Source organism: Pteropus medius, unplaced genomic scaffold (assembly GCF_902729225.1).
Source record: "Pteropus medius unplaced genomic scaffold, Ma_sr-lr_union100, whole genome shotgun sequence".
Classification (NCBI taxonomy): Eukaryota; Metazoa; Chordata; class Mammalia; order Chiroptera; family Pteropodidae; genus Pteropus; species Pteropus medius.
The window spans coordinates 27,541,353-27,552,160 of NW_024342471.1; the positions used below are offsets into that span (position 1 = coordinate 27,541,353).

Genomic DNA, 10,808 nt, shown 5'->3' on the forward strand with positions numbered 1-10,808 from the left:
CACCCCACCCAGCAGCAGGCGCACACGGCTGTGGGGTCGCTCAGTTTATTGGTAAAACGGGCACTGAGCGTGGTGAAGGCTGGACGCGGAAGCCGGGGCGGCGGGGGCGCTTTTCCGTTTAAAGAACTTCCACTGGACCTTGATGGCGAGCATCCAGTCGCTGACGGAGAGCCTCTGACAAGCGGAGGTGCAGACATGCGCCTGGCGGGGGGGCGGGGCGCCGGGCCGGGGCCGGGGCCGGGGCCGGGGCCGGGGGCGGGGGCGGGGCGCGGCGCCGCCGGGGAGGGTCGCGCCGCGGGCGCCCGCGCTTCACTTGCCCGCCTTCTGCGCCTTCTGTGCGGACTTGGTGACCTTGCCGGCGCCGCCGCTCTTTTTCTCCACGTTCTTGATGACGCCCACGGCCACTGTCTGCCGCATGTCGCGCACCGCGAAGCGGCCTGCGGGGAGGGCGCGTGAGCGGAGGGCGGGAGCTCCCAGCCCCCGCCCCGCCCGCCGGGCGCCGGGATGCAGCGCGCATGCGCACTCGCGCTCGCAGCATCCTCCGCGGCCCTGAGCCTGTGGGCCAAGGAACTTGGCGCTGGGCGCCCAGCTGTCCGCGCCTGTTTCCAGGCGGGGCGGTGGTGTGTGAAACACTAAAGCGATGATGTCTGGAAGGCCCTCGTCTCCTTAGGCGGCAGAAGTGACTGGCTCATAGGACTCGCCCAAGGTGTTGTGTTGGGAATTAAATGGCCCATGCACTGTCCCAAGAGCACGCCTGGTGGTGTACGCCTTCAGCTGTTTGGACTATGGCGGCTCCCCTGCCTCAGACAGCTCTCCAGTGTGTGTCTGTGGGTTATCCTACGGGTACCTGTCACCTACGGGCCACCACCCCAGGCCTGCCCAGCGGGGCCACCTGTGCTGTGTGACATGAGGCCGTGGGTCTCCCACTGAGCTCTGGGCGCGGCAGAAAGGCCGAGCCCCCCCCACAGCAGTGGTCCCCTGATCCCCGACCTCCCGCACCCCCTCAGCCCCGCTCACCGAGGGGCGGGTACTGGGAGAAGCTCTCCACACACATGGGCTTCCCGGGGACCATCTCCACAATGGCCGCATCACCCGACTTCAGGGACTTGGGATTATCTTCCAGCTTCTTGCCAGACCGCCGGTCGATCTTCTCCTTCAGCTCGGCGAACTTGCAGGCGATGTGGGCCGTGTGGCAGTCAATGACCGGCGAGTAGCCAGCGCTGATCTGCCCGGGGTGGTTCAGAATGATGACCTGTGGGGCAGGGATGCACAAGGCCATCAGCACACCCAGGGCGGGCACCGCGGGAGGGCGCCAAAGCTGGGGGAGGCTCAGACCACCTCCCGGGTACCTGAGGCTGGGACGGCTGACCATGGAGGAAGGTCTGGCTGTGGGGGACCCACCCCTCCAGACCTGGACCCTGCAGTCCTCACCAAGCAGTTGGCAAACCACAAGAGACAGATGACTGACTGGTGCACTGTTTGAAGGAACCAGTGGGCCACTTGTACTGTCCACTCTGGCCAGAACTGAGGCAGGGGGATGACAAAATTGGACCTCAATTCTTATATTTGAATTCTGTCTTCATAAAGCCAATTTTTAAAATGACGGTGATCAAAGAGGCTGCACTGCAGGGAGTAAAAGCATCAGAGAAGCGTCCCCGGCGATAAAATAAAAGCCTTTTCAGGGCCAAAGTGGGACCTCCGAGACCTCAGGAGGGCCTGGAGCAGCAGGCCTGGGCCTACTCCACGTCTGCTCTTCCTGTGTGCCCTCAGCCCTAACAGCTCTCCCGGCCTCGGTGGCCTCATCTGTGAAGCGGGGCTCCAAGTCCTCCTCGGTGCCAGGCTAAGGGGGTGTGGGAGCGGGCCCCTGTGGCCCCTCGGGACCGCCCACCTGGGAGGTGAACTGGGCCGCCTCCTGAGGCGGGTCGGACTTGCTGTCCCCGCACACGTTGCCCCGGCGGATGTCCTTGACGGACACGTTCTTCACGTTGAAGCCGACGTTGTCGCCGGGCAGGGCCTCGCTCAGAGCCTCGTGGTGCATCTCCACCGACTTCACCTCCGTGGTGATGTTCACGGGCGCGAAGGTCACTACCATGCCCGGCCGGAGGATGCCCGTCTCCACTCGGCCCACGGGCACCGTGCCAATGCCTGGGCGGAGGGAAGGGGCTCTGAGGCAGGGGCGAGGGGCAACCCCGGTCCTCGCCAGCAGGCGCAAGGCATGGCTGCGTGGAGGGAGGAAGGGAACGGGGAGACTCCAGGAGAGGCAGACACTGAGAGTTTTGCACAGAATTGGGCCCCCCCCAATCTCATCAGGAAAGAAAGGGACTGAACAGGAGAGGGTCTCCAAGAGGGGGAGATGAGCAAGAAGAGGGTCGTGGCTCCCTGCCCTGCCCCCAGCGACCAGCTGTCCCTGGAGGAGGCACTGTGGGCCCCTCCCCTCTATGAGGCCCCTGCTGGTGAGGCAGCAGCATCAGAGAGGGCCAAGGACCCTCTGGGATCGCCTGGCCCAGCTCCGATGCTGCTGGTCCCTGAAGGGCAGGGCTGCCCTGCACTTCTCGTGGGCCCGCTGACATTCATGTGGTTGCTCAATGGGTGTCAGGTCTGTCCCAGGGCATGGGGGGCTCCACGCCCGTCTCCCTGGCTGTGACAGGGGCTCGTGTGGCATTACAGTATGACGGAGACTGAGGCTGGTGGCTGTTCTCTGAGCTGGGTGAGCACGACACCTCGCCCTGCACACAGGCCCCTGACATCTCCAGCCACAGCACACCCGTGGGGCTCACACTTCTTACGGGTTCTACATCATCTCGTGAACAGCACTTATTCCTAGGGTGGATCGCGTCTCCCAAAAGACCAGGAGGGTTAGGGATATGTGAGTCATCCTCATGCCGCCAGCTCCTGGCATAGGGCTGAGCACTTACCTGGAGGGAGGAAGACCTGGCAAACACTGGACAGACCAACAGATGGGTGGCATTAGTGGGTGAACAGGTGGATAGATAGATGGATGGATAGATGGTGCATGATGGATGAGGGGATGGAGTGAAAGGGATGGGTGGGGATGGGGACGGATGGGAATGGAGGTAGGAATGGAGTGAGAATGGATAGGGATGGGTGGGGATGATGGGTGGGGGATGGATAGGATAGATGGATGGAATGAGTAGGGATGGTGCCAGGGGATGGAGTGCAGAGGTGGATGGATAGGATAGTGGATGACCGAGATGCGTGAGGATGGGTGGGGATGGATGGGTGGGGAGATGGGTGGGGATGGAAGTGGGGGATGGGTGAGGAATGAGTGGGGATGGGTGGGGATGGATAGTCCCCCAGAAAGCGTGCAGCACAGGAGGAGACGCAGAAAGACCCTGGCCTCAGGGGCTGCTCGCCGGGGCCCTGGGCTCAGGAGAGGGGTCTGCGGGGCGGAGCTGGCCGGGCGGGCCGGGCGCCTGCCCCACTCACCTCCGATCTTGTACACGTCCTGCAGCGGCAGGCGCAGCGGCTTGTCTGTGGGGCGCGTGGGGGGCAGGATGGTGTCCAGAGCCTCCAGCAGAGACACGCCGCTGGCGTTGCCCTCCTTACGCTCCACTTTCCAGCCCTTGAACCACGGCATCTGCGCAGGAGAAAGGAGGCGCCCACAGTAGAGACGGCCTGCGCCCGCCCTGCCTTGCCTCTCCGGGAATCCCGGGGCAGGCGCCTGACCTGAGGAGCCTGGGGGCCGGGGAGCAGTCCCGCCCCTGCCAGTGCCTCAGGCCCGCTGCTCCCCCAGGTCCCTTCAGTGCCACTGAGATACTGAACAGCTGCCCCCGCTTCAGTGCACTCCCAGCAGAGACGCTGCCACGGGGGACGAAAGGAAGCAGAGCCCCCACCTCGGCCTGGACTGCTCAGCCCAGGCTCGGATGGACGATGGTCTGCGCTGTGGACCGGCCTCCAGCATGGAGCCCAGCTCAGCCCCTCCTCCCTGCAGCCCTCGGGGCCCTGGCCCAGGTCCCAGAGCCAGGCGAGCAGCACAGCAAGAGGCTGAGTCTGGCTTCGGCCCCGGAGACCATCGTGCCGGCCGTCAGGCGTGGCACACACACCACTGCCCAAGGCTTCTGACAGCAGACCCACCGGCCACAGATGCGGAGAGGGGGAGGGGCCGGCTGCACTGCGTCCCAGGTCCATGCCCAGGGACCGTGTCCTCCAGATGGCCCAGGTCCACAGCGGTGCAGGAAGTGTGGGGGTGGGTGTCCGGGCGGCCCCCCCAGGAGGGCGGAGGGTGCATTCAGCTCACCCATTACTGAGTGAGATCCACAAGGGAACGTGCAATCCACAACATGCAAACACGCAACCCAGCCGGATGGGGCCTTCCAGCTGCACCCCCTGACCAGGGGGCTCCGGGGCTGTCTCCCCCAGCTTTTCTGAGGGTCCCCTCCACCCCCGCCCCCTCAGTGTGGGCAGCTGCAGCACTGGTCAGAGCGTGTGGCCACCTTTCTGGTGCAGGATGTCCTCTGGCTTAACAGTGCCTAGGCACTTGGTCTCACGGTCCACAAATTCAAAACAACCAGCCTCCACTCATCACCTCCTGCCAAGTCAGAGTTCCTGGGACGCTGGCTGCCCCGCTGACCAGCAAGAGCCAGCCCTCACCCTTCCCAGAGTTCAACCAGGTTCAGGCCCCTCGATGTGCCCAGGGAAATGAAAACTAACGCTGCCTCACAGGGCCCCAGCAAGCAGAGCACATGGGCCCGGCCCCAGTGGCCGCTGTCCCTGAAGTACTGACGTGGGGGGAGTGTCTTTGGCCACAGAAGGAGCCGCAGAGACCCCAAGGAGACTGGGGCTCCTCTAGGCCCAGACGCCTATGGGGGGCTGGCACCCGCCCTAGTCCAGATTAAGGTAGACCAGCTGGGCCAAGGTGAGCCTGGGGACAGGCCCTGCCTCTGCGCCCTGTCCCCTGGCCTGGCCTTGCCTTGGACCCCGCTCTGGGCCCGGGGGGAGGGGTCTAAGCTGCGCCGCCCCGCCCCGCCCCGCCCCACCAGCACTCACGTTGGGCGAGGGCTCCAGCATGTTGTCGCCGTGCCAGCCCGAGATAGGCACGAACGGCACTGTGGCCGGGTTATAGCCGATCTTCTTGATGTAGGCGCTGACCTCCTTGACGATCTCGTCATAGCGCTTCTCACTGTAGGCAGGCTCCGTGGAGTCCATCTTGTTGACCCCCACGATGAGCTGCTTCACACCCAGCGTGTAGGCCAGCAGCGCGTGCTCCCGAGTCTGCCCGTTCTTGGAGATGCCGGCCTCGAACTCGCCCACACCCGCTGCCACGATCAGCACCGCGCAGTCCGCCTGCCGGCCAGCCAGGCACACTGAGCCCCCGACCCGCTGCGGGCCCGGGCCCCTCTGCGCAGTGGGCAGCGGCCTGGGCTGTCCCCTGGGGATGAGACCTGGGGATCGCGGCCTTCGGGGCAGTGCCGGGGGCCCGTCTGTCCGTCCATCCATCCGTCCATCCGTCTGTGTGAACGCCCTGGCTACATCGGGGGCTGTCCGTGCCCACCCATCTGCACTTCTGCCCACGTCTCAGTGACATCCTGGGCTCTGGGCTTATCTGCCAACGAAGGCGGTCCTGGCTGTCCTTACAGGCACCCTCGCCTGGCTGAGGTGCTGGGACATTTCATCGGCTCTCTGCGGGGCCAGTGGTGGCACAGGGGACCCGACCGCCCCTCAACGACCTCAGGGCCCCGGGCGCAGCGCACCTGGGACGTGCCGGTGATCATGTTCTTGATGAAGTCGCGGTGGCCCGGGGCGTCGATGATGGTGATGTAGTACCTGCTGGTCTCGAACTTCCAGAGGGAGATGTCGATGGTGATGCCGCGCTCCCGCTCTGCCTTCAGCTTGTCCAGCACCCAGGCGTACTTGAAGGAGCCCTTGCCCATCTGCAAGGACGGGGCGCACCTCAGCATGGGACCCGGGACCCGGGACCCAGACAGCCTGGCCGGCGGGTCCCCCAGGCCAAGGGGGAGTAGAGAAGCCAGGGCGAGAGAAGAGACGGTCTAGCCCCCCCTTGTTCCCCACTGGGACCCTGGGACTCTGGACCCATCGCTGGAACGAGAGAGCTGGACACAAGGACCTCTGAGGGGCAGCTCAACCTCACGCCGCCCTGCCACGCCATCCCGACTCCCCAAGCCTCTCCTCCCGGCACCTGAGTAGGCGCAACTCAAGCATCCGCCAGTAGGTGGCGCAAAGGCCTGGGATCTGCTCTCGAGAGAAGCCGCCAGCTGGTTTAAACCCACCCTTCCCCTGGCTGAGGGTTCCCCTTTATCTGAAGCTGGGGACGCCCCCCGCCCCGCCCCAAGACCCCTGCCTCACCCAGAGGCCGACAACACCACTGGGTTTCAGGCTGTCAAACCCAAAAACCCCTCTATGATCTTTCTTAAGAGAAGAGAAAAGAAAGAAATCAGATGAGGGGGGACTGGCTTTCCAGCTCTTTCTGCAGCCGCCAGGTGCTCCGAGCCGCCCCGTCCTGGTCCTCACCCACCTGAGCAGGGAGGCGAGGCACACCTGTGCCCAGTGGCCAGAGAGCCCCTCACGGCCTGGGTAGGGCAGCAGCTGCGATCACGGCCCCGCTGGGCAGAGCTCCCGGCCAGGGATGTGCACGGACAGGCTCTGCCCTCCTGGGGGGGTGCCAGGCCAGGAGGGCCGCCCAGACGGGGCCCGGCAGACACAGGCCAGAGGCCCCGCAAACACCCTCGGCCTCCCCCAACGCCGGACCCGCAGGGAAGGGGTCATAGAGCAGGGAGAGATGGAGCTCGGGGCACCCCCACCCTCCCCGAACAGGGTTCACCTGGCCAGGAACTGTCTCCTCCCCAGCTCTGACCCCAGCCACCCTGCCGTACAGGTGAGAGCCCTCACAGCTCCCCCAGATGGGGACCTCTCCCAGAGCTCAGGGGTGCAAACCCAACTCCATGGCCACTTCCCGCCCACCGGTCTCAGCCACTTGAGAGGGCCAGCTTTAAGGGGGGGTCGGCCCAGGGAGCCCCTCTCATCCTTACTAGGCAGCCAAGACCCCCACCAAAGGGCACCACCCCGGACAAGCAGCCCTTCCCAGCCCAGCACAAGAAAATGGAGCTGACGGGCTGGGTGCCCATCAGTCAGCTATTAATAGCCACCCTGAGTCCTGGCCCAGCCCCGAGACAAGTGTAGACAGTGCTACCTCCAGCCCCAGAGCTTAACCCTGGGGACAGAGGAAGCCAACCCCAGGGGGCATACAAGGCAGGCCCCAGAGCGCTCCATACCAGGGTGGCAGAGAGCCCCAGAGGCTTCTGTGGACCCGTGCAGAGCGGAAATGCAGCCTCCAGGCCACCCTCTCACCCTGGGTCAAAGCCAGGTGGCCGTCCCACCTGTCTCCAGCAAGCACACCCTCAGAGAGAGGCCGCCCCTGCCCCCACTCCACTCCCACCTGGCCCCTCTGAGATGCACATCCCCCACAGCCTAACCATGCGCCCCGGGGAGGGGGAAGGGAGCCCAGCCCCGGCGTGGGAGCACCCTCGCAGTGGAGGCGGAAGTGGCCCCGCGCTCACCTCGGCCGCCTCCTTCTCAAACTTCTCGATGGTCCTCTTGTCGATGCCCCCGCACTTGTAGATGAGGTGGCCGGTGGTGGTGGACTTGCCCGAGTCCACGTGGCCGATGACCACGATGTTGATGTGGGTCTTCTCCTTGCCCATGCTGCCCGGGGTGCGGGGGGTGGGCTGCACACCCTAGGGTGCTCTGGCTCGGGGCGGGGTTGCTGAGCAGTGATTCTGTGGGTTGGGGCCGGGGCACAGGGGATGGAGAGCCTCAGGGAGCAGCTACACAAAGACACAGCCCCACACGGGTCAACGGCACGTCTCTGCCCACAAGCCTGGGCCAAGGCCGGGCCAAGACCCCCCAGGAAGAGCTCCCAGCCTGTGCCCAGCCCAGCTGAGCCGGGTGACAAGCCCAAACAGTCCAACTGTTGCAAATAACTGGGTGTCATGCCCGCAGAGCCCCCATGAAAGAGTTTAACCCTCGAGAAGCACCGGGCAAGGCGAACCCCATGACCAGTCAGGAGCCCGGTGATGAGTCACCCTGCTCAGCCCTCCAGTGGCCTGGCCTGGTGGTTGCTCCCTCACCCAGAGCCCCTGGCCCAGCCTGGCCCGGCATCCTACCCCGTCCCCCACCTGCAGAGCGGAGAGCTGGTCAGTGTGCCCCACAGCCCTCCCTGGGCACGGACGGCGTCATCTTCTTCTTATCCCTGCCTGCAAGGGACAGGCAAAGCCAGGGCTCTGACAGGCCCGTGAGGTGCCCAGATCAGGGGCCCAGAATAGCTTGGGCCCTGCCCAGTCAGGGCGGGGGGCGGACAGGAGGGCAGGGAGGTGGACGTCCCCGCTGTCCAGGGGAGGGGGAGTCTGATCCCCAAAGGCAAGCTCACTCCGGACCAGAGGCAGATGCCTTCAGCCTGGTAGGGACAGGGGACACCCCACCCCCTCCCCTCTGGTCAGACTCCAGGGTCACAGCCCCTGCCCCATCCTGGAGGTCAGTGGAGAATTCGAGGCAGCTCCGGGCAGGGGTGGGGGAGGGGAGGGACAAGCAGTGGGGAGGGAAAGCGGGCGCAGATGGCACCCACTAGGGCGAAGACACCAGGAGGGCACCACTGGGCCGAAGGGAGGGGGTAACGGAGGAGGGCCCGCAGGTCTCCCCGACTCCCCCTCCCCCACTCTGCCGCCGAGCAGCCCCGGTAGCCTGACCCCCACCAGCACAGACCACCCTGCCCCCAACCCGTAGGGCCCCGACGACCCTGCCCCAAATCCGCAAGGCACCCCCGGCGTCCCAAGGTCACAGCAGCAGGGCAAACGCCACCGCCCACGAGACCGGTCCCTGCAGCCGCCGGTCCCTGCAGCCGCCGCTGCGTAAACAACCGCCACCGCGCAGCCCCCACCCCACCCCGCGCCCGTGGGGACCGACCCTCTGGTGCCGGGTCCGGGCGCACGGGGTGGGCGGCCCAACCCCGCGGCGAGCAGCCGCCTTCACCAGGCGCGAGGCCCGGCCGCCGTCTGCCCCCAGGACCGGTCCCGGGGGAGGGGCCCCTCTGCGGGAATCTGGGGGCAGGCGGGGGGACCCGGAGACGGAGCGTCCTTACCCAGAGCCGAGGTCTCAGCCAGAGGGGCTGGCGGCGCCGGTGCCGGCGGTTTTATCTCTGCGGGAGGGGTCCGCCTATTGACGGAGCGGGCGCAGTGCACGGCGCCCCTGCAGTACGGCAATGCGGTACCGGCGGGCGGGGCGGGGAGGCGAGGACGCGAGGCGAGGACGCAGGGATACGGGGCCCGCGGGCCCGCGGGCGCGCGCGGGCGCGCCGGGGACGGGGACGCGGGAGGAGGATGCGCGAGGGAGCGGCCACAAAGGCGCGGAGGCGAGACGCGCGCGGACGGAGCGCACGCAGGCGGGGAGCGCGGGGGGCAGGGAGGAGAAGGCGGAAAGGAGGGAGGGGCAGAGATGGAGACGGAGGACAGATGAAGCCGAGACTGGGACGCCAGGCTCAGGGACACGCGGAGAGAGAAGAGGAGACAGAACAGGACACTGCAGACATAAAAGGAGGGCCCCAGGGACGGGACCCGCAGGGACAGGGGCAGGCGGGGGCCGGAGAGGAGAGATGCTGGGCAGGCCTGGCGAGTGTCCGCCTGAGGCTGGGGGCCTGGGCGACATCTCCCGGATCAGACCCGGCCCTGTGTGCGGCTGGCGCCTGTTCCCAGGCGTCTTCAGGATACAAGGCAGGGCCCTCCTCATGGGACCCGGAAATCGGCTTGTCGCCAGGACCCCTGCCCCCGCGTCTATGTGGCACCAGGCTCACCTAACAGCAGGTCCCCACACCTGGACCCACGTCCGGGCAGCTTGGCCCAGTGGCCTGAGGTTCCGTCACCAGCCCCTCCTTCTGAGGCCCCTGGAAAGGACCGTTTTCCACCCCGGGCCCTTCTGGGCATAGAAACACTCAAAGTCTGTCCCAAGCCTCTCCCCGACCCCATATCTTCAAGGGCTGCCTTGGTGTGAACACAGGGACAGGGATCCCCAGGGACGTGGAGCTGGACAAGGCAACAGGCAACTCCCAAACAGAGGCCCAGGCTGTGGCCCCCATCTCCCCTCTTTCTGGGCCCTGGGGGGGTCAGAGTGCCAAGCCCCTGATGGCCTCATTCCTTAGGAAGTGGGAGGTCCCTGAGGGTCCAGGGCAGACCAGAGGAATGGCCAAAACGGGTTTTAAGCAGGGGACTGGGCAGCCTTGCGTGGCACAGAGACCAAGGTTATGGGCCTCCCAGGACTGCCCTCCTGCCTGTCCAAGTTCACGCATTGTCCCCCTGCTGGACCCGGAGGACGGGCACGTCTCATTTGCAGTGCAGTCTCGGAGAAGGTTGGGTAGGGACTCAAGAAGCCATCCCCTCCCCCAGGGGCGATCCAGTGGGGACCTCCAACATAGGACCCCCCAGTAGGCCAGGAAGTAAAGGGGGGCCAAGGCAGTCGTTGGGGCCAAGCAAGTCTCCAAGGCTCATGGGAGGGGTGTCTCGGGAGGGTCGGGCCCACCATCCGGGCTGTGGAGGGGGCCCCTGGGTGACCCAGCACTTTCCAGTGCCGCTGACACCACCAGGCAGGAGCCAGGAATTAAAAATAAACGCCTGGTGAGGAAGCGGGGCGCCCCGCCCAGCTGGTCTCTATATTTAATGCGTCCCCTCCTGCCTGAAGGTTACACAGGTTTGGGAGACACTGGGACGGGCCGAGGTTGGGATGGGCCAGGCCAAGGGGGCAGGAGGCCAGGGTGCCTGGGGACGCCCACCCCAACTTCCCCCAAG

The 10,808-nt window shown here is 66.1% G+C and overlaps 1 protein-coding gene across 3 annotated transcripts; it reads right to left on the reverse strand.

Annotated features, from left to right (window-relative positions):
* Positions 1–31: 31 nt before the first annotated feature.
* On the reverse strand, positions 32–9,268 carry EEF1A2 (eukaryotic translation elongation factor 1 alpha 2). 3 transcript variants are annotated; one of them, XM_039864811.1, is made up of 8 exons: positions 9,113–9,268; positions 7,536–7,754; positions 5,712–5,891; positions 5,008–5,304; positions 3,448–3,598; positions 1,889–2,145; positions 1,018–1,252; positions 32–437 (listed from the first exon to the last, which is right to left on the reverse strand). In XM_039864811.1, exons 2-8 carry the CDS (start codon positions 7,677–7,679, stop codon positions 310–312), a joined length of 1,392 nt encoding a protein of 463 aa, XP_039720745.1. In that variant the 5' UTR covers positions 7,680–7,754; positions 9,113–9,268; the 3' UTR covers positions 32–309. The 3 variants fall into 3 exon arrangements, with proteins under 3 accessions (XP_039720745.1, XP_039720746.1, XP_039720747.1); XM_039864812.1 differs by having other exon boundaries at positions 7,536–7,802; XM_039864813.1 differs by lacking the exon at positions 9,113–9,268 and adding an exon at positions 8,154–8,425.
* Positions 9,269–10,808: the final 1,540 nt, after the last annotated feature.

What these genes read in the sequence shown, in the direction of transcription:
- EEF1A2 (XM_039864811.1), bottom strand. Translation starts at nt 7,679, where the DNA reads ATGGGCAAGGAGAAGACCCACATCAACATCGTGGTCATCGGCCACGTG. An exon ending in TTGAGAAGGAGGCGGCCGAG is followed by an intron (nt 5,892 to 7,535) that starts GTGAGCGCGGGG and finishes CCGTCCTTGCAG; the next exon opens with ATGGGCAAGGGCTCCTTCAA. An exon ending in CTCCCAGTACCCGCCCCTCG is followed by an intron (nt 438 to 1,017) that starts GTGAGCGGGGCT and finishes CCCTCCCCGCAG; the next exon opens with GCCGCTTCGCGGTGCGCGAC.